This window comes from Pezoporus flaviventris, unplaced genomic scaffold, assembly GCF_033815535.1.
Source record: "Pezoporus flaviventris isolate CSIRO_AGI_PZ_B2104156 unplaced genomic scaffold, CSIRO_AGI_Pfla_v1 ptg000025l, whole genome shotgun sequence".
Taxonomy (NCBI): Eukaryota; Metazoa; Chordata; class Aves; order Psittaciformes; family Psittacidae; genus Pezoporus; species Pezoporus flaviventris.
This window is the reverse complement of record NW_026892573.1, coordinates 16,384,081-16,407,761: the sequence shown is the minus strand read 5'-3', so window position 1 is coordinate 16,407,761 and position 23,681 is coordinate 16,384,081. Positions and strand designations below refer to the sequence as shown.

Sequence of the window (23,681 nt, the reverse complement as noted above, 5' to 3'; positions counted from 1 at the left end):
TCTCAGAATTACTTAGTTCATAGTAATTTGGCATTTGTAATTGAGTCTAAGCTTGAATCCTAAGGAAGCTACCACTAATTTTAAGTGGGCAACAAACAACCCCCTGGAGAAGACCATTTTGTGTGTCACCAACCGTTACAATCTTAAATAACAGAAATGCTCCCATGAGGTACAATTACTATATGTCACTGTAGTTTTTAGAAGTCTTTTGTTTGGAATTTGTATATTGGTTCTGTTTGAGGTTTAAAATCAAAACGGTGGAAATAGGCAGTTTTAAGAGAAGTCAAAACATGATTCTATAAGGAATTATAAATGACGTGTGAAAGTAACCTTTTTGCGCCTCATGCTGAAAATGTTCGCTGTTTATTTCAGTGATCAGTTTATTTTGATAGTTAAGATGTTTAAGACTTGAAGATAAATGGAGACAGATCATTAGGTGCATGGGGCAAGTTCTCAATGATCAGATGACTGTTCTAATTCTCTGCCTTTCTTATCCTTCTTTCTTTTCACTGTGAAACAGAAAGTCAAATATTAGTGCAGCTCTTACATTACAGATGAAAAGGAAAAGTTTAAATGTCCTGTTTCAATGAATTAATTGTCCTGTGAGGTGTGTGGCAATCTTTTGTTTGCTTAAGAGCACAAAGGCTCACAGCCCCCTACCTGCACTAAAGGTTCATGTAAAAGCTGAGACATGGATCAAGTTCTTTCAGCACTAGTAGCAGTTGATTATTACCCAGTTAGCTATAAATCTAAATACTTGCTTTTATCTTCTTCTTTTCTGTAGACATTTTAAAACAGATCTGGTTTAAATATTTACTCGTGAAAAAATGAGTTTGTGAATTGCTAGAGGCAAAGTTGAAAGGATTCTATAATGAACAAGTAAGAAGAGCATTAGAGGCAAGGAGAATTGCTATCAGCTTTGTGTAAACTTTAAAGGGGACACAATGACTTATGTGTGTTTTTAGGATGTCAGAAAATTAAATACACAATGGTATAGTTATATTTTAATTTGCTTAGTTCAAGTAAATAAACTGTAAATACCAATCCTATATATAGCATCAGCATCTAAATATTAGATCAGAAACGAAAACATGGTTTTAAAGTTACTATTTATGTTCACCTTGTAAACTGAAGATAGTTTTTCTCACCTGAAGGTTTTTTTTTCTTTTTTTTCCCCTAAATTGAATTATAGAAAAGGAGTCCTTTGAATTGGGAACTCGAGTGAAAACTGCATCAATCAAAGATGTGATTTCTGAATAGACTGTCCCAAACTGGTATCTGTTCAGCAAAGGAACAGTGACATAGATACAGTTCAGTGATTCTGTTTTCTCAGCACAAATTTAGGCTTGTAAAGTTCACCCACTTGTCTGCTCAGGCCAGTGTTGTGCTGCCCTAATGGTTATGTTTAAATTGTTAATGAAATTCCTCAGTAAAATAGATTATGAATCTATACATGATGTAGAAAGAATTAAAAAGACTCTCCTTCTAAGGTTATTTTTAAATCTAATGAGTTTGTTAACCCCAAAAGACTTGTGGTGGCACAAGTGAAGAATAGAGGTGGGAAAGGCTAGGGTAAGAAGCAGATCTTCCAAAGATATCATTGCTTTCTTTGAGCAAGGATTATGCTTTCAGCTAGTCTGTCTTAGCAAAAAACAGACATTAGAAACCATACTCTTTATCTTCTCTTGATCATAAGAAGATGGCAGTTTAAAATTAAAGCAATAGAATTATTGCTTGGCTATGTCATCTATTCCCTCAAGTTTTTCCTGTTGTATTTTTCAAGTCAAAATACAAGAACAGTATCAGAACCACCAGAATCCTTTAGCCTCTGAACAGGTTTTACTAAGCAGAAGAACCTGTGACATTGAACTTTTTCAAGCTGCATTAAAAAAATTGTTCCTATCAATCTGGTGTTCCTGGTCAAGTCTGGACCAATCTACAGTCCTTGGTGTTCCCCTCTTATGTGCAAATTCAGTCTAGAATTTGGCTGTACAAACAGTTAAATTGTAGGAGTTAAGGGAGAGAGGAAATGAATGCCCATGTGCCAGGAGAATTTTACAGCCAAATCACCACCAAAAGAACAACTTTGCCTTTTCTTTTCCTTTCTTTCTTTTTTTTTAAACTTTTTTCTTTTTTTTTTCTTTTACTTTTTTGTCACTTTTTTTTTCACTATCTGCACTCTAATATAATAGTATTTTCACAGTACGTCCAGCCCAACTCATTCTTCCTTCTCCAGCTTGTCTTCATGACATAAAGAAAGAAGCATGGGAAGCTGAGTGGAGACAGGATAGGGGCAGGATACCATTCTGCGTGGAGCTTGGGAAACAAGCCTCTACATGTTCCAGGAAATAAACAGATTCTTTGCTTCACTGAAGCAGAAATGTTTGCGGAGTAAGTCACGGCAGTGGAAATATCTATGGTTTCATTGTAACATCATATGCCTTTGAAATAAACTTGCACATGAGTCTAAAATTGCTACTTTTTTGCCATGAACCATGTTTTGAGATTCTGATTTCAGTGGTAGTGGTTTCAAATATCTGAAACTAGAAAATAAAGAATTTTTACAGAGATGAGAAGTAAGAGTAAAGACTGCAGCTTGTTGAGAGAAAATACATATAACAGATCATAGTGGAAACATTGCATTTTCATGAGAGGCATCCATATCTTACCTGCTTTAAGGAATTTCTTTCTACAGCACTTTGACTGCCTCTAATGAGATTGTTGCAAAGCTCCCCAGACAGTTTTCTTCTGTAGGTTACTTATTATTATTAGTTTGCTTCTGTATGTTTACAGAATTGTTTTTCTGAGAATCAAATGTAATTGCTCTAAACTGCAGCTGAGTCTCAGTCTTTAAATCTACGAAGTATGTCACTTCCCTAATGAAAGGTGCTATTTAAGGGATGAAATCTGGTGTTATTTCATTCTTCCTGGTGTTTAAAGTAGGTAGTAGAGGAACAGTGAGATCTGGTATAAATGTACCTATTTACATTTACAAGATTAGGATGTGTGATTTTGTAAATTTTCATGTGAGTGCAATGGGTATTTGGGGTATGCAAGGACTGTACTTCAGAACAAAGATAAAAAGCTGGAAATTACAGTCTGCAGAAAAATACTGTAGGGTGTATTGACAAAATACATGATTGAAAGTAAAGGGAGACTGGGGGCTTGTTGGCTACATATGTATTCTGTAAAATACTTTTGCTAGTAGTAAAAGAAAAAACCTCCAACTGTCTCAGCTTTGCTGGAGTTTTATACATTATTTCATTAAACATAAATACAGCCTTTTAACTTGAGAGTAATTTTTGGATGGCATTCAATTCCACATTAGTTCCTCTGTTTATATAGTGGAATTTTTATTTACTCGTACCACTTTCTTCCTTCTGTTTACAGAATTTTGTGATTTGAAAGCTGTCTGACTCCAGTTAATGTTTTTTTCCAGCTATTGAGTGTTTCTCTAATTTTTATTTGGTTGCTTCATACAGTAAACTTTGTATTACTAATGCAAACCAGTGTCTGAAAGTAGGCTGCATATGTAGCAACTGGCCACTGAATGTATATAGCATGTGAAAACATTTTTAATTATTTGGTTCTCTTCCAACATGTATGTCCATCTTATTTCAGTATTTTGCCTGATTTGGGGTTGCATCATAACATCTCTCATAATCCTCTTGGCCATGCTGGACACTGATAGAAAGCATCGGGAATACTGTACAAACCTTTCATTTCACAGTCATGAGGAGTGCCAACTAATATAAGTACAGCTAATAGCATCAATAGCTTATAAATATCAGTACTGCTTTATTATAGAGACATTAGTTTTCCATTATCTTATAACTGAAATGTAGTAAGTCAGTCTGATGTTTTCCATATGTGACCTGATGGTGGAGTAACTTATCTTCAGGAAGTCTGAAACAAAATTGACTAGGTGTTTCAGAGAGCTGAGAATTGCTATTCATGCCTTGTAAAGTTTATTACAATGTTACTTCTTTCACTCATTGTAGATCAAAGAGTTAACCTAGAAAACCTAAATGTTTTCAATCCCTTGTTCTTGGTAATTTTGATGCTTCTGACCCACTGCTACATACTGGGGAAAGTGGGTCAGAAAGTGGGAATGTGTAATTTAGAGTCAAACAGTTCTGTTTCTTCCTATTCTGGATTTGCATCACATGCTGGGCTCCCCTCCTAAAACAAAAAGTTGCAAAGGTGGCGGATTTTATTTCTTTTAATAACAGAGATGTTGCCACTAAAATTAGTTATGATAGTTCTGAAACATCACTTAATGGAGAAGAAATTTAAATTCATTACATAGTTCAATTATGTTCCATAAATTTCTCCTTGCCTAGCTCAGAGAGGTTTTTTTTACATATGCATTCCCAGCTTACTTTCACTAGCTCCTGTTGTTTGTACCTCATTTCTGTGCCTGTACCTGTAGAAGTACTTCATTATGTAGCTTATTATTGATAAATATATATTACTACTCCTCTTTGTCCTATTAAAATAAAAGGCACAGAGTGCACTAAAACATGGGGGGGGGGGGGGGGGGGCATGACACAGAGAGATTTTCAAGAGAAGAAAATTAGAAAATTTAGCTTAAAATTGTTGAAATGGTATTGCAAGGAGGTACTAATTACAAACCCATCATAATTTCTGTGTAGGCAGAAAGATATGTTACTAAGGATATGGTAAGACAAAGGAACCAAGATTTGGAAGCCAAAGCACTTGGGGCTTCCAGTCATTCTAAACTGACAGATTTTTGTCAACTTTCTTGCACTATCCTTAAATATTTTTTTCCATGCAGTTTTGTTTTTTGCAGAAGAAGCTGTTTTATCAGAAAGATTTCTAATCATGTGCAATATAGCTTAGTGCTGCAAAACTGTAGGTGTGAGAGTAGTTCTAATGAATTGATTCATTTACTATTAACTACTGTAGAACAGAAGTACTCAGTATAGCATGTCTGCTGTATTATGAAAGATTTCTCATTTGAGTCCATAGTAAAAAGATAGCAACCTGAACAACTTCAGCAATTCTAATGATTGATATTTCCTGATCTTCGTTGAAGCTTTTATAGTGACAGTGAATAGGGTCACTTATTTTGTGCCTGCTACCTCAAATCTAACAAGTTTCTTTACACACTGAAATTTTATTTCACGAAGTGAGTTTCTAGTAATTCAGTTCAAGCTACAAGCTAAAAGAACATGGGTAGTAATGAAGGCTTTAAAAGTATGCTTAGTATAGGTAGTGTTAGCCTTGTCAAGTATTTAGAAGTACTTAGGCCTTAAATATCCAAATAGGCCCAGAATCCTGGCTCAAGTACTGCATCACCAATTGCCCTGCTTGACAACTACCTAACTGTAAACACTTAAAAGCCCAAGGGACCTACAACCATTCACAGACTGTGGTTTCGGGGGTATTCCGCTGATTGTGGGGCCAGGTGGCTTGGATGCATTGCAGTTTTAGATTAGGCCAAAATGATTGTGGTTCATCTGCTTTCCCCGGACTGCCCTGGAAGTAAATGCATATGCATGGACTGGGCAGGATGCCCTCAATAGATTCCTAATTGGGGTTTACAAGTCCTCATTATCACAGTCAATACAAGAGGTAATGGAACTGGAATTTAAGGAGTCACCTATGAAGTTCTTTGTACACTGAAGTGTACAAACTTTTCTTGATAATCTTCTTTTTCCTTGTCAAGTTGACTAACAGCTAACAGTGTGTTGGCTTCTTGTCTTTACTCTTTGATTCTTACATCACAAGTATGTTCCCATCACAGGTAGGTATACATGCAGCCTACATGGTGCAAAGCTTAGCACTGCAGGGTCTATATCTAGTTGTAATCCTAGTTTCATGCCTTATCAGGTTAAGAAGTTTGAATATGGCTTAATTGTTCTAGGTATCTTAAGATAATTACATTGTTCATAATTCTCTCATTCTGACTGCAACCATGGTGATTTTTAAAAAATAAATTCCGATTTTAATACTTGGAGCTTTTGAAAAAGAGAGAAAAAGCATATCTGCTGTCTATGTTGTTTCAATATGCTGAAGATAATATAATAGACTATTCTCTAACTGAGTAGAATTTTTTTTTTCAAATAATTAAGAGTTTAAGGTTCCTTCCAACCTAAACCATTCTATGAATTTGAGTTGTACTTTTGAAGTAAAGCTTAAGCAATTAGCAAATTTCCATTTAAATTATTACATGACTAATCAACCAAACTTTCCTCCTTACTTCCTGCTTTGTGTTTGTGTGAACTACAGGTGACTGGGTCAGACTTTCTATTTCAATTATTTTGCTCCTTAATCTCAAATAATGGGCAGACCTCTGTTTCGCTTCTCACAACCTTTGTATTATTAGATGCGCTGAGGCTGACCAGCAAATCCTAGAGGAGATCTGCTGATAGCATCCAGTTGAAATTTAAAAAGATTAATATGACTCTGTAAAGGCTCTGCAAAATTTAGCAAAAATTAGTGCATACCATAACTGGAAGAAAAACATGAATAGACTGTGTTTTATTTTATCAGGTTTGGGGTGGGTTTTTTTCTTTCTACCATCTCCTCATCCTCCTCCAATAAAAAGTATGATCAACAGGAAGGAAAGTAACCACAGTTTTCCAGAAACTGGCTTATAAGTAACAGGATGAAACTTGGTAGTTGTAAATTCAAATGTAGCATAAGGAATACATTTTAAATAAGATTTCTTGAACTGAAAAAGTTTGATGCGCTGCTCCATGCACTACAATGAGTAATCCTCTACATCAGGGAATGAACTTGCACAAAAGAATCATTAAGAAAAACTTTTCTGTATTAACTGGTGTGGATATTTTACCTTTTCATTCAGAAGAAGTATTGTCTTTTTTTAGTTTCCTTGATTGTAATTGTGTTTGTACTTCTTAAATGAAAAGATTTTCTGAGTAGCTGTAAAAACACAAAATGTCCCTGAGATACTAATAAATATTTCTGTGGCATATGCAAGATCCAATGGTTCATTAACGGTTCATTAACACAGACTTTGTAGTAACAGTGCAAAGCCAAACAAAATTCGGATTTGATACATATTTGTTGGTAGTATTTCTTTCTGGAAGCTCTTCAGAAGAATGTGTTTTGAATCCCCTCTTTCTGTGTGCCATTTTCCAAGGAACTTGTTAAATTGTTAAATCTTTCCCTTTATTACATATGGTAATTACAGTATGCGATTTTTCTTTTGGCAAAATGTGGTTTCTTAGGTTGATTTCACACATGTTGTCATAATTAAGGCTGTGTGAGATGGATTGTGAAACTTTCTTCTGGATCAAAATATAAATAGAAAGTTCCATAGTGAAGAGTATTTTGCATGTGAAATCTGTATGACTGAGGTGATGCTTAATGGAAGAGGGAAGCAAAAATTGATACACTGATAGCAAAAACCATCCATATTGTAACCTCACTTTGTCCTGGCAAAAGTAAAGGTTAGGGTTTTTATGTGGGCCTGAAAATAATACTCTTTCCTTTACTTACATTTTATGCAAAATGCTGGTGGTGCTACTAAGTGATAAATAAGGAGGTAGAATACTCATTTTAACTTAACATACCAATTAAGGCATTTGTACTTTTTAAGGATTCATAGTTTATGGTCTCTCTGATGTATTCTGACTCATGAAGATTACTACTTCTGTTGCTAGCTGAGGAATGAAGGTGCCAACACAGCAAAAATACCAAATCAGAATAACCCTTTCTAGTTCTTTCCTGCTGTTACTTTGTGCAAGCTTGCGACGTAACACAGATGGGATGTTGCCATAAGGTTTCTTCTTCCAGAACTGGTGGGCCTGTGTCCCACCTTTCTGTTGATTGACCCTCACAGACACTCCTGAGGTTGTAAGAGGCTATCAATAGGAAGCATTTTCTTGCTGAAAGTCAAATATTTCCTGTCATTCCACATCCCTATCACTTAAGTTATAGATTTATCTGCATTGAGCTGAATTGGGTTTGTTGACAGAATACATATCAGAGGGTTCGGTGGTTATAATTGAGCATGTGGCTTGTTTCTTTAATGCCTGCATCATGCTAGTCTCTGGATTTGTGGAAGAATTTTCCTTCATGACAGTTTATCATTCTTTGGGGGAAGCTCCTTTTTCCTTCATGGCCACTGAAGGTCAGGTTTCTGAGACTTCAATTGTTTTTAACTAAGTATTGCATATTTGAAGCTTGCTAAATGTTGCCAGTGGCCCATAGATATGACAGTTGTCGTCTGTGGCTGCTAAAAATAATTTCAGAATTGTAAATGCAGGTGTTATTGCAAACCTCTTAAGATACATGATAAGATTAGAACTGTTTTCTCTTCAGTTTGGTTTCCTAAGTGAGCACAGTATATGCAATGCTGATGTCACTTATTATCGCTTTTAAAAAGATCCTTTTGATCCTGATGACTAATTTCAATCCATGCTGACAGGGTAACAGAGACCTCAGACAAGGAGTTTTCTGATATTGCAAAAACAAGTGATCTAGTAGTGAACAAGGAACTATATTAGTGTACTTCCTGAAAAGGTTGTAGCATAAGCATCTGCACACTTGTCAACAGCAGAAAATCTACAGAAAAGAAAATTATATAAAACAAATGGTAATATCTGGACCTCTTGAATGTCCTTGTTTATTTTTTCTTGGGGGGGGGGGGGGGGAAGGAAAACTAGAAGTTTGCAACTTCAAATAAAAATCATCTAATACAACATCTAGAAAATTAGTATTAGCTACCAAGTCCCTACTTAGACAGCTGTTAGCAATAGAAATATTAAATTACTTTTCAGAGTGAGCAGATGTAATTTAAATGGCTTCCATCACACAAATGGAAATCATAGAATAAATTAAGAATGGTGGTGTTTTTTTCAAGACTTGGATTATAATATCTGAAATTTTAATATATAAAATATGTACGTTCATAATCCAGTAAAGCTTTAAGTAGATGGTTTGAGGTGAGGTGATATTTGACCAAGCTGAATTGCACTGAAAGGCATTGGTTTTCTAGTTTCAGCATGAGAATCACATTAATTATTTGTAATCTGTCTTTGTCCACAAAAGTATGTACTAATGTATTTTGGAGAGAAAACAGTATTCCAATGTATATCTTTTTGAAAATACATGATTTGTTGCTTGCTACCATGTGTTGGAAAATATACAGCTTGAGATTAAAATGGAAATTTAATTTGCGGTTAAAAAAAAAAGAAAAAGTCAGTTATTTTGTGAATTCACATCACAAGTTCATGCAGCTGTTAATAGGAGTTTACATAAGTGGTGCCCATCTGACATTTAGAAGGCAGGTTATATTGAATCAGTACACAGTAACGTATAGGGCAGATTTCATATCTTTGTTGTAACCCACTGCTGGCAACCCTATTTGCTAATCCCAGTGAAAGCTTCAGTTTGAAATACAGAACTACTTTTGAACTTGCATATCCTTCCCCACAGATGTCTGGAGCCTTAGTGATGTGTTTCTTTTATGATTCCTTTTAAATAGGGGAATGAATTGTTGCATTAAGAGTGAAATTAGGGGTTCATTGCCTGACAATGTAATAAATCCTTAAATATCCGCTTTAAGAGCATGTTTTATATAACAAAAGAAACCTGAGTGTGACCAAAATACTTACTTTTGCTTGTTTTTTTGTATTAAAAATTCACTGTAGAGATCTCACTTCTTTATTAGGTTAAAGAATTCCTTAGCGTATAAAATGATGAAGTTTGCAATTGCAGTATTCACTTTTGGTTTATTCATCTAAATATGAACAAGCAGTTTGGAAGCACATTTTAGTTTTATTTCTTCATGCTGTTAAGTACAGTTAGAAAATGAAATTCTCATCTTAACTGTGGCATATGGGAATTTCAATACGGTTTTTCAAACCAATTTACCATACTTTTGTTTCTAGTAGTAACTTGTACAGCCTTTCATCTTATGAGTCAATCTTATAATTAGTATCCTTCTTTGCCAGAGGCGTACTGCATGTTTGTTTTAGGTGCAGAATGTCTGCAAGAAATTTAACTTAATCATTACTTTTTAATGTAAGAGCTGGTTAGCTCAATTACACTAAATTAAAGTGAACTCAAAATTCCTGAGTTACAGAGAAGGGGCTAATCATTGACCTGTACTGAATAAGTACTATTTCCTATGTTTTTTTTCTTATGTGTACTTATTAATGTGGCTAGTCCTTTAGCCCAATTTTGCAGTGGCTATAAGCAATTATCTGTTTGTTGTATGGAGTGGGTTTGTAAGGTTCTTATTTAACTTGGCCATTAGGTCGATCAAAATTATTCCAATATTGCATGCATTGCAGTAAAGATGCAAAACATCTTTTTTCTTCAGTTAATTTTTACTCTGTTTAGGGGTAATCTGAAAAAAAATAAGTAGTACATACAGCTTTTGAGTATTTTTTTCTCATATTTAGACATTTTCTAATTACAAAAGCATTACATTATTTTAAATATATGAATATATAGACTGAAAATACTACTTAAATTTATCTCTCATAATCACCCAGCTAATTCTGGGAATGGTTGCATTAGCACCACCTCAACAGCACTGAGTTTTGGTGACTTTGGTTTAAATACATGCTGACTGCTACGGCTTTTGGGTATAGAGAGTACGAGTTGTGACTGCCATACGAGTATAAAATACTGCTAAACAAATGCAAAATACTTCAGTTATGTTTCTGTTACATTTCTTGTTTTAAAGAAATATAGTAGAACACGGGGAATCCATGTAGGGCTGAAAATTTCCATATTGCCAACTCTATATTAAGAAAATCATTGTCAAGCGAAAGAAAACTGAAATATCTCTCCAGAGAACTGGAATTACCTGGAGGACTGAAATGTATCAGAAATGTGATAAGATGCAATAGGTTTAGAAGCAGGAGTTGCGCACTAAGGGCCTTAGCAGTAAAGATTCATTATAAACAAACACCTCATGAGCTCGAAACAGCCTAATAGAAGGATGACAAAATGTTCCTACTGATCACTTGTATCCTTACAGTTGTTGTCCTCTACTTTGTTCAGCTTTAACTGTTTAGGTGTTAGGCTTCAGCATTCTCTCTCTGACTGGTTCACAAGTGCTAAAGCAGTGCGCTGCTGACCTCCTCTTCAGGAAAGATCAAAGAGGGATCTCGTGTTATTTTGGGCAGTGATGTGCCTTTGAGACTGTGACTGCTTCTTAAAAAGATTATCTTTTTGTAGCAACTTTCTTAAATAAAGGGTTGTATCCACCAGTTTTAATGAAGTTTCATTTAAGTACAGTGGTATAATTGTATGTGCGTACTACTGAACGTAATTCACAGTTATCGTATCTGCATGTGGAAATCTATGATGGAATTAATGCACCCTAATTTAGGCATATAAAAGTTAATGCTTAACACTGAAGTTGTCAGCCCAAACACCCACTGATAATGAGTGGAGAGAATTAGGAACCTCAAGAATTTAGGCAAGCCAGATAAGGTAAGCTCCAAATGACTAACGCTAAGCAGTCTTTCAAGATTTGTTGGTTTAATCACTTCTCTGAGGCTTTCTATTTCTAGTTCTGTTTTAGAAAGAGAGCCTAAGGTGAGTAGCTCTGACTTCGTCATGAGACCTTCAGACTTCTGAAGTTAGTTTCATCTAGATACCAGTATCAGGTTAGATGAAAACTGCAAATTCAACACTGAATGATTGTCTGTCTTCCTAAAGCCTGATCTTCCTCTGTCTTTTTTTTTTTTTTAATTAACTTTAAGGAGGAAAATCAGAGTGTAGATTTTATTTTTTTTTATACTCCCATTAAATAAATAAAACCAAATAAATTTAAAAAACCTTTTCTGATTATTTGATGAAATATTTGTTATAGATAGAAACCCCCATTCTAAGAAAACTTGCCATAGTTCAAATGTGCCAGAATTGAGGTCTGAAGCCATAATTAGATTCTTTCACATGTAGTCACTCTGATGCAGGTTTTATTTACGTTGTTGCATATGTTATTTCCCACTGGGCCTTTTTTAATTTACAGGTTGAGATAGGCAAAACCTAAAATTCTATGTCTGGCATTATTTGCTACATGCTCTTTTATATTCCATGCAGAATGTGAGTTACTACTTACCACTGAGCTTTTCAGTGGTTCTGCCACTCTAAAGCAGTTGTTACAAATTTTGCAGGTTTTTGTGACTTTTATCTTTACAACAGAAGTGATATAAAATTTATTGGGTCTGCTACACAGTTAATGAACTGAAACAGAGAAATTGAAGTCCAAATTTTCAGAAGCGTCTAAACCCCTGTGTCCTTATTTGATAAACCCAGACTATGATTCCTCCTTGATCATTGCTCTCTATAGTGGCTACATCTATGAGCTGATGACTTTAGGGGTCACTCTGTATTTAGTGGAGTGGAATGATCGAGGGAGTTGTTTACAACAAATCGGATTAATTGCACCCTAAAAGATCCTTTCTCCTCTCAACTGTGGTAGAGAAAGTTCAGGTGACTCCCTTAGAAGCAGTTTGCTTTCGTCAGATGAATCTCACCAATAGAGTTTGACTTCTCAATGATAACCTTTCAAAGTGTCTTCAGTATTCTATGACTAATTCCTGGTGACTTCTCTTACAGAGGGGAGACTTTATGTTTCAGATTAAGTAATATAACAAAGCAAAGATCTTATTTGCAGCAGCCTTTTGTTGTGTATGACTTGACTTTATCCCCAGAGCTTTAAGTGGGGAATTAAAACCTGGGTTTTATAAACTATCATTATTTCTGACCTCAAAGCTACAGCTTTTTCATCTGTACTACAGTTTGCATGTGCATGCTCACTATTGCACAGTAGGTAATTTTCTTTGCAGTAAATCATGACATTTACTTTGATGTTTGCAGTATTAATGAGTGGTAAATGTCCAGCTTCTAAAGGTGTTAAGACTATATGTTAGAAAATTATGAAAATTTATATTTAATCCCATTTATTTCAGATTACTTTCCCCAAAAAAAGCATTTTTAAAAGATGCTGAGATTGCAAAGTTGAACACTAAAAATTTAGAAAATACTAGCAGGGTTGGTTATGCAACTCTTAACTTCCACCTCAATTCAGAATGGTAATTCAGCCCAGTTGCGTGTAGATACTATGAAATAGTTTTAATTACATAAACACACTGTTGTTTTCTACAGTATAGACATATTTTCCCCCTAATATGTAGAAAGGCTAACAAAAAAATACCCCCCCCCCCAAAAAAAAATACCTAAGCCACACCCAAACCCCAACCACCACTCCACATTCAGAAGTAGTTGCCTTGCCAGGAGAATTTAATCTAAATTAGTGATATTTTAATGTAATTGTAAGCAGGTAGGCAAGCCTGAGTATGGTTTATTTAATTTTATTGCATTCTGCATTTCATGCAACTGTTGGCTATGCAAAGAGGGGTCTTTAACACTTTTGCTGAAGCTTTGCTAATGGGCAAATTTAACTGGAGAAAAGAAAGAAGATTTACCAAGTTCACCTGATAGCCTAGTGGCTAAAACAGTCTCCATGGAGATGGCAGAGGGGGCAGTTGAACCTCTGTCTCATGCTTTTTGACAAGGCCTCTTAAGCAAAAGGCAGAAACCCCATTGTTACTTCCTTTTTCAAAAGTTGCATCTGGAAGGTGTTACAAACCATGCTCATGATTTCTCCCCTCTCAATTTTAAAACAAGATCATAGATTTTTGCTATCAGGAGATTTTTAGGAGAAGATGGAAGCTCCTCTCTGCCACTCTGTGAAATTTATGGGAAGAACAAGTTTAGTATCATTTTCCAGGTTTCTACATCTCGGCAGGGTGAACATTGAGAGGTACAGTGTGACAGATATTTCATATTCTAGTCTTTGTTTAGCTTTCCCTTCACACTGTATAGGAATTATGTGTTCTAGCTGGCAAACGAAGTTCCGAAGCCACTGGCCATCATATTTGAAAAATCATGGCAGTCAGGTGAAGTTCCCAATGACTGGAAAAAGAGAAATATAACCCCCATTTTCAAGAAGGGGAAAATGGATGACCCAGGGAACTACAGACCAGTCAGTCTCACCTCTGTGCCTAGCAAAATATTGGAGCAGATTCTCCTGGAGGGCGTGCTAAGGCACATGAAAAACAACAAGGTGCTTGGTGACAGCCAGCATGGCTTCACTAAGGGGAAATCCTGCCTGACCAATTTGGTGGCCTTCTATGATGGGGCTACAGAACTGATGGCCAGGGGTAGAGCAGTTGATGTCATCTACCTGGACTTGTGTAAAGCATTCGACACTGTCCCACATGACATCCTTGTCTCTAAATGGGAGCGACATCAATTTGATGGATGGACCACTCGGTGGATAAAGAACTGGCTGGATGGCTGCACGCAAAGAGTTGTGGTCAATGGCTCAATGTCCGGCTGGAGACCAGTAACCAGTGGTGTCCCTCAGGGATCGGTGTTGGGACCGGTCTTGTTCAACATCGTTGTCGCTGACATGGACAGTGGGATTGAGTGCGCCCTCAGCAAGTTTGCCGATGACACCAAGCTGTGTGGTTCGGTTGATACCCTGGAGGGAAGGAATGCCATCCAGAGGGACCTTGACACGCTTGTGAGGTGGGCTGATGCCAACCTCATGAAGTTTACCCATGCCAAGTGCAAGGTCCTACACCTGGGTCGGAGCAATCCCAGGCACAGCTACAGGTTGGGCAGAGAAGAGATTCAGAGCAGCCCTGTGGAGAAGGACTTGGGGGTGTTGGTTGATGAGAAAATGAACATGGGCCGGCAGCGTGCGCTTGCAGCCCAGAAAGCCAACCATATCCTGGGCTGCATCAAAAGGAGCATGACCAGCAGGTCGAAGGAGGTGATCCTGCCCCTCTACTCTGCTCTTGTGAGACCTCACCTGGAGTACTGTGTGCAGTTCTGGTGTCCTCAACACCAAAAGGACATGGAACTGTTGGAACAAGTCCAGAGAAGAGCCACGAGGATGATCAGGGGACTGGAGCACCTCCTGTATGAAGACAGGCTGAGGAAGTTGGGGCTGTTCAGCCTGGGGAAGAGAAGGCTGCGTGGAGAGCTCATAGCAGCCTTCCAGTATCTGAAGGGGACCTATAGGGATGCTGGGGAGGGACTCTTCATTAGGGACTGCAGTGACAGGACAAGGGGTAACGGGTTCAAAGTTAAACAGGGGAAGTTTAGATTAGATATAAGAAGGAAGTTCTTTACTGTAAGGGTGGTGAGGCACTGGAATGGGTTGCCCAGGAAGGTTGTTAATGCTCCATCCCTGGCAGCGTTCAAGACCAGGTTGGACGAGCCCTTGGGTGATATGGTTTAGCATAAGGTGTCCCTGCCCACGGCAGGGGGGTTGGAACTAGATGATCTTAAGGTCCTTTCCAACCCTAACGATTCTATGATTCTATGATTCTATAATATGGGCCCCTAGTTTCCCAGATAGAGACCTTGGATTTACTATTACAGATTTTTAGGGCTTAACTTTACATACTTAAGACCTGTGTGAAATGACAAAAAATCCTTTGTCACTCCTGAAAATGGATACTAAAATATAGTGCCATCAATTTTACAAGTGCATTGATTATTAGATTCAAAAACTTATCTAAAAGTTGTGGGAGTTCTTTATTTTATTTTTCCTATATTTATTTCCTGAATTCAGAAAAAATATCTTTAAAATTTAGTTTAATAAATTCTGTTGGTGTTAGAATGCATGTGAACACACACATGTATTCCCAGATCTTTTTCAGTACTGATTTTTTATTAGTCTCATCTTAGAAGTAGGCTTTTTCTGCATGGGATTTCTAATAGCTGGAAGAACCTCCTTAGCCTTTTTTTTTTTTTTTTTTTTTTTTTTTTTCATATTTAGTAACAAAAAATGTAAGTACATGAGAGAGATTTTGAAGAGCGGAGATGTCTCTAACCATCAGGATTTAATTTCCTTACCCAGTTATTTTGTATTTTAATTGTAGACCAGAAAGCAACAAGGGAGGGGTGCTAAAATTTCATCAGAATCTTTATGGCTGCTGTAACATGTAGTTTTCTGGACTAGACAGGTTACTTGGGCCAATTCAGAAACTTCCTTTTTAAGCAAGATAAGCAAATGTCCCTGCACATAATTTGTTATTCAAATGTAGTAGGTCTTGTAATGCGTCACTCATATACTTTCATTTGAACATACAACCTCTATTGTCTAAAGTTATTAAAACTTTGTGACTGAAAATTAGGACAAGATACCCTGTGATTCTGATGAGAAAACAAGTATCCAGTTTGCAGACAGAAATGAGGTAGCTGAGTACAGTTCACAAAACATTTTTAAAGCAAGAGAAAACCGTCACTCTTGAAAACGTGCAGCACAGACTGTAAGTGATATGTATCAAAGTTTGTATTAACAAATACAGGATACAGGCTTGCAGTCGCTCTGCAAGCTTTTGCTCTACTCCCTGGGTTTTACCACAGCTGAACCAGGACAGAAAGAAATAATCGGGATAGAAAATTAAGTGTTAGAAGTGATTTTGTGTGTATGTGACAGGTTCATTTTTGTGCCAGCAATGCGAACCTGCATCTGTGTCCCCTGCTCAGGTGAGGGCATAAAGTGTCATAGATACTCTGCCACTCAGCCATGGTTACAGGATGGAGCTTTCGACTCTATCATCGTGTTTCAATCCATACGTAAAACCAATCCATGCACCAATCTGCAAGCTCATCAGATAGCAACTACTGGATCTTGTTTGAACCTTTTAGAACAGATTTGTACCCACTATGCATAGATTTCACAATTCTACAGTTATGCTTTTGATACATGAATATGGGTTACTCTGTTGGCTAAAGAGACAACTTTCAGGCATGCTTATTCTTATATTTACATACATGCCATTGTCATTTAACTAGTGAATATGCAAATTAGATTCTAAGGGGTATATGGTTTTTCCCTCTTCTTTTAGAAAACAGTTAATGGCAGTAGTTACCCACTTGAAAATGGTGTGCATTTACGCAACACTCTTCTGCTTATGTGGGTAATGCCTTGTATAAGTGTTTTGGAACTGGGAGTGAGAGTGCGTATGCAAGCAATAACTCATAAACAGTCTTAATTGACTCAAATATTGCACAGTGTTGTTTTTATTCTGCAAAGATAAAGTGGAACTGAACACACACAATACAGAACAGATACTTTCTATTTTCATCTTCTGTTGAAACTACAAAACAATTTTCATAGCCTGGGTGGGATAGATACTTTTCTGTAGTTGAATTTGAACAAGAGACTATCCTAAAATACTATGATGTTCTCTTTCACAAAACATGTTTGTAAAATAGTTGGGTTAAAAGTATGAGTTAGAAGTGAAGGAGGAAGTAGGTTTTCTGCTCTATCTAGCAATCTACATGTTCTGACACAAATCGTGATACTGATTTAATACATGAAAACACCTGAGAAACAAATTGCATTTTGTGCAAAACAGAAATTAGACACCGCTGCTGTCAGGGGTTTAAAGAAAGCTGCTAGAAGCAAAAATCAGAAGGGTAATTGCTGGCACTACTGAAGTCATATTAACAGCAGTATGTAGTTTGTGCCACCAGATCATGCTGAGTATTTCAGTTTTATGGAGGAGAGACATACTGTCTTTTCATATTAATAACCTGTTATGTTATGTTAGGAGCAAGGGGGGTATATGTAGTTCAGCAGTGACACAGATTTTATCCCACTTCCTCTGATTTTTTGCTTACTCTGATGGGATTTTTTTGCAGGTTATTTGTGGGTACCAGTGATCTGAGGTTTTATTCTCATACAATAGTATTTTTAAATGTCTAGGCACTTCTCAAAGGTGAAAGTTTCATGTATAAAACAGTGTAACTTTTGTGCCCGTAAATCAGTTCAATTTAGATGACCATGGTAGTACCATGAATTACATTTTTTAATTACTAAAAGAAAAAATGTGTTGCAGAGGCTGACTACAACTTCCATAGTGGTGTGTATCCAGTACTGTGGAGTTTATATATATTTTAAACTCATACACAGTGTAATTGTTCTAACATTTTAAACATAAAAGGCATTCAGCAGTTGGAGTTTATGAAAATATGCAGTGCAAGAGAAATGGTCTTGGAAATGAATAAATCAAATTCCAGAGATTTTAATTTATAAGCACATTTCTCAGCATTTCCAAACAATGGATAAATACTTGAATAGTCATTTTCTTCCCTAGGGTTTTATTTATTAAAAGAATAACAAATCCAGTAAAATGAAACAAAAAAGTTGTAGGGCACTAACTTAGAGACTTTAAAGTCAGCACTTGGAGCACATTTTAAAAATGTAGCTTGACATGATGAACTTTTGGGTGTAGGCCATGTGTGCAAATGGCTGTCCTGTTACAGATGTTGGGAGACTCTTTCTCCAGTGTTTACCACAGTCTCCAACAGTAACGTTTAATAAGGTTTCTTACCTCCTACTTGAAAGATCAGGAGAAGGGAGGCAGTCTGCTGAATTTATGAATTATATGCACACATCATGTTTAAAAATAATACATTATTTTGCTTACTGGGGACTAGGTAGAGGTGCTGCCTTTTTACTTTTAAGTGAACATAAACATCTTTTAAACTTCTTTCAATACGAAGGAGTTTCAAGATAAGTCACAATGACTTGTATTTTCAAGAGCACACATAGAGATAGCCACTGCAGTTCAGCTGACAGGCAGTAACTTGTTAAATTATGGTAACTTGAGGGTATGTCTAAGCCTTTAATTCTTGTCAAATTAAGGTTGATACCACTGGCTTGGGTCAGTCAATGTAAAGGTAATGGGCAAGGACGTTTTACAATAAGCAAATGCTCCTTCCCCCTCTCTTCACCAGAAATACCCACATTCCAGGAACTAACAGCATTTTAATTTACTTCTGTAACTTTATTTTTCAATCCTGATTGCAAAAGGTGGCACTCTGTCCAATATTACCATGTTATTGTTATGCAAGTGCAGTTTTGGTTAGTTTTATTTTATTGAATAAACCCTCTTTATGTTAGCTTTGATTTGACATGGTAAGAAAGAAAACCCAAACATAATATTCCAAAATTTTATTCTCTTCAACTTTTGTAATTACTATATTATTCTTTTATATTTACTAAATCCATGGAAGACATTTTAAAATTTTACATGTTCTATTTTCACATGGTTTATCACTGCAGAAAGCTTTCTTTTAGGCATGCTGATTCCAGTAGTAACTGTAACTAATCATGGTTCTAAAAAAAAAATAATCTGAGAAAATAAACATGAAATAAGCGATAACGGAAGTCTTACTCCATTTTGTCCTGTCTCTCGTTGTTTAGTATAATGGGCTGAAAATTCAACTATTCTGTTTATTGGCAGAAGTTACAGTGATACAGATGGGATTTGTATGTTCTGTATTAGCTGAGTAACTGCTATGTAACCATCTTGGATTAACAGAAACTTTACTTGCTTCTAAGAACCACACCTTTGCGTATACTGACATTACAATGTCCTATTGGTTAATTAAGAATGTATATTCAGGTGTGCTGCTCAGAATTATGCAGGAGATGATAGCTTGGTATTTTGGGTAATTCTTCTTTAGTGCTAACTAGCACATTTCCAGGATGTGTTGGAACTTAGAAAAGGAAATCTATTTCTTAAATAACATATATTTTTTGTGATGCATAATATGCACATGCTTTCCAAAATCATAAACCAACGTGCACCACCTCCCTCCTTCCTGAATGTATCACGTCCAACTCACAAAGTGCTTAATTACATATTTAAATTTAATCATGTAATCATTTAATAGATGTGAGTTTAAAATGTACCTCCTTGGTTTTCTGAAATGGGACCATTAAGTCTGTGAGCCTGAAAAGAAAGACATTGTTTATGAACATGCATACATATCTGAGTGACACTGAAAGCAGTTCAGCAATGCCCAACGGGCCACTTCTACAATAGCAATCCACTTCTGAAATGTTGGTCTCTGCAGGGAAGATCACTATCATTATAATTAGAGCTATACTACAATGGACTGCTCAAGTAGCTATTCCAAAAAGTTCTTTGAAGGTGAGTGGTAGGCATTCTCAGGAATAGATAATTGCTTTCTCAAGAAAAAAAAAAAGTCAACGAAATAAAAGAAATATTAAATATCTAAAAGGCTAAAATAAATTTAAACTTTTGAAAGTTTGATACAAGTAGGTCTATTGATATGAAGATGAATATATCTTTATATTCAATAAAAATATTTGAAGATATTCAGATCACTTTTTTTTATTGTCTTGTTTGTAAATACTTGTCCAGGCTGGTTTTAACCTTCTAAAGGCTAGATCAGGCAGTTGACTAAAATTGATAACCTGATATCAAAGCACAGTCCTTGATTTTCACGCCAAAGCCACCATACATTGCTGTATAGACAGCTTTTTCATATAGTTTTACTGCTTCTCACAGAATTATGTCCTGGAACTTCGCATACCATGCAGAAATTTTTGCAGTCTGTTAAAACTATGAACTTAAAACTACGGCTGCAAGAATCCTAGAACTAAGTGAAAAGTTTTCTCTCTGGAAGATTGTGATGCTCCTGCCAAAAGCATTCAAGTTATGACAAAGAGATTATGACACTGGTTGCTTTTTCTTTTAAATAACAATGAAGATCTGGAAAAGAGTTCATAAAACTTAGCTCTGTCAGTAACAGGAATTATAGAAGAACATAAAGAGAAAGACAGGTAATAATTATTTAAGAGGAAAAGTACCCGAGATCCTAAACTGGAATTTTAGTCTGTTATCTGGAAGACAAATAATGGACTATCTGCAATGATAATGAAAATGGTAACATTTCAGTACAAGGACACAGTTTCAAAATATATATCTACTTCATGTAGACATCAGCCTTTTTATTGACTTCAGTTTTGAGATCTGATCTATTTTAATAACTCAGAATTGCTGAACAGTTGGGGTAAGAAGGGAGCTATGGAGACCATCTGGTTCACCCCCTCTGCTCAAGCATGTTCACATATAGCTGGTTGCTCAGGTCCATGTCCAGATGGCTTCTAAGCATCTCCAAGGAGGAAGACTCACAACCACACTGGTCAATCAGTGCTGGTGCTTAGTTAAGTTCACGGTTAAGTGTTTCCTGATGTTAAGAGGGAACCTTCTGTGTTTTAAGTTTGTGCCCCATTGCCTCTGGTCCACTGAAAAGAGCCTGCCTCTGTCCACTATACATCCTCCCTTCAAGGATTTATATATATTGAAAGCCCTCCTGAGCCTTCTCTACCCTAAGCTGAGCAATCCCAGCTCTCTCAGACTTAAATCATAGGAGAGAGGCTCCAGTCCCTCAACCATTTTTGTGGCAGTTCTTTGGACTTTACAGTAGCTCCACTTCATCCAATTTGGCAAGTTGAAAGGGCGTAAAAAAGATCTGCTATAATTTGTTTTTCACAATTTTGATGTGACACTGGAAATTAATAATACCAGTCAAAGATAAACAGAAGTATTTGAGCAGATGTAAATGCAGTAACTCTTGTTTCTTTTCACATTGAAATTGGGAAATTTACAGCAAAATATTCTTTCTTCTGAATAACAGCCATGATGTGACCTCTCCGTTATTACATCTTCCCCACTTACCAGCAGCTACATGACACTATAATCCACAGAAACTGTTTTTCTTTAACATGTTGAGTGTCTTGTTAAAGAATTTGGATTTTCTGTTTCCTAGAAGTTAATATTTTCTTTGGTGCTAAGTGGTCTGAAGGCTCAGAATGGGATGGAATTATTTTCAAAATATCTAGCTTTTTGGCAATCTGGCCATTATAACAGAGCAAAGTGACATTGTAAACTCTTTGGTGCCCACGTTTGGTGTGTGTAGAGGAAATACCAGAATTGTTTCAGAAAATTATTCCTGAGTAATACAATTCCATTGATTGCACTAATCCAGAAAGTTCTCTCCTGCTGTTACTGTATTGCAGTAGATACCAATTATATGTGTGTACAATTTCATTAGTAATTTGAATATACTCTGTCAGACATTCATCTCCTAATTTAAATTTCTGACTATGTGGAGCATTTTTTAGGAAATTATAGTCTTTATATTTTAACCAAAGATTTTCTGGCATAAATAGGCAATTTATCTTCTAAGTTAATAAAATATGGTTTGTGGGTTTTAAAAAATTTGCTGTCACAGAAATACTCCAATTTTTTTGGTCCTTTTTCCCATAAAACATTGACATGGACTTCAAAGTAGATGGAAATTGATGAGCTATCAAAATTCATAAGCTGTTGGAAAAGAATTTGTTTTGAAAGACCATCTGTAATTTAAGATAGTTTCAATAGCTGTAGTTTAAGCTCTGATCCTTTAGAAAGATTTTTCATTTTCTACATGTTTGTCAAAGCTAGAAAAATCACTGAAGTCTTTTTTATTAAGGATATAAAGTCAATCTCTTCAAATTTTTACTAGAGGTATTATTTGTATTAACAAACTATCACTGAATAAAAAAAGTTAGCATAATTGAAATACTAAATTTGATCTTAGAAATGACCATGGTGTCATGGCATACACAACCTAGCAAAATAATACCTTTCATAGCATTTGGACTTCTGTGGGGGTCTCTGGTCTCAGGAAGCTTCCGTTTTTAAGGGAAGTTCATGTATTTTTGACTCCCTCTAGTGGACATCTTTCTTAGATATGCACTAAGAAATGTTCTCCATATTAAAATCATCTGAAGTTAAAAATTGAGAGGTCTTGGTTTTCATGGAGAAGATCTGATTCCATTCTCATGGACAGTCAGAATACGTTTGTGTGTGTCTGCCCTCATCATAATTCATTTTGCAATATAATTTTTAAAATATGTTTTTGGTTGCTGATATTCATATCTGCTTTTATGTGCAACATTAACACATGGAATGCCCTTTTTTTTTTTTTTTGGTGATACAAACCTCTTCTATTTCCCAGACTTTCATGTACATAACTATATTCCTGAAATGTTTACAGTTCACCTTAAATATTATTTAATTATGTTTCAGGTACTACCAAAGTAAATCTTGTGAAGATCCCTTCAACTGCTTCCAGTCCTCGAGACACTGCACTAGCAGCTGTTATATGCAGTGCCCTTGCAACTGTGCTCTTAGCTCTCCTTATTCTCTGTGTTATCTATTGTAAGAGGCAGTTTATGGAGAAGAAACCAAGCTGTGAGTTTCCAGTTACTACTGTTTCTTTGTAATATTTATATATACTGGTATTAGTTGGGCAGATCTCTCTGTAAGTAAATAAAAGTCTACAGCATTAAAGCAAGGTTAACAATGAGATGAACAAGCTGGCCGAAGCCCAAGACTCCATACAAGTTTGCCAATTGAGTGTGGATGTTCCAGCTTCTGTTGAGAAAATGCTGTGCAGATGTCCAGAAATAGTCCAATTGCTTTAATTCCTTGCCACACTTTGTTAGATGCTGTACAGGTATATTTGGACCGTTTGGGATGCAAGCTGGTATATCATTGTAGAGTTGCAATGCCAGTGTGGAAATAGCAGCTTGGAGGATCTGTGCATCACAACCTATTGTGAAACAGATTAGTTCATCAAGATACTGAATGTGGCTGGTCTAGATAGCATATTTGTCATTAACAGTTTTGCTTTTATGGGCATAATTAAGATGACTTAGATGCCTAAGCCAGTTAGATTTGTAAATTAAAAAAAAAAAATCCATAACAGCTCATCAATGTAAATCAGTTTGTTTATAATGAACATTTTTCTGCCCATTAATTTAAAATAAG

The 23,681-nt window shown here is 36.1% G+C and overlaps 1 protein-coding gene across 5 annotated transcripts in view; it reads left to right on the top strand.

The window, feature by feature from the left end:
- TNFRSF19 (TNF receptor superfamily member 19) overlaps positions 1-23,681 on the top strand; it is a 63,028-nt gene that overhangs the window by 29,732 nt on the left and 9,615 nt on the right. For all 5 annotated transcript variants that reach the window (XM_061457668.1, XM_061457671.1, XM_061457670.1 and 2 more), the window contains one exon: positions 22,938-23,102. In XM_061457668.1, coding sequence (XP_061313652.1) covers positions 22,938-23,102 — 165 coding nt within the window. The remainder of the gene's footprint in view (positions 1-22,937; positions 23,103-23,681) is intronic.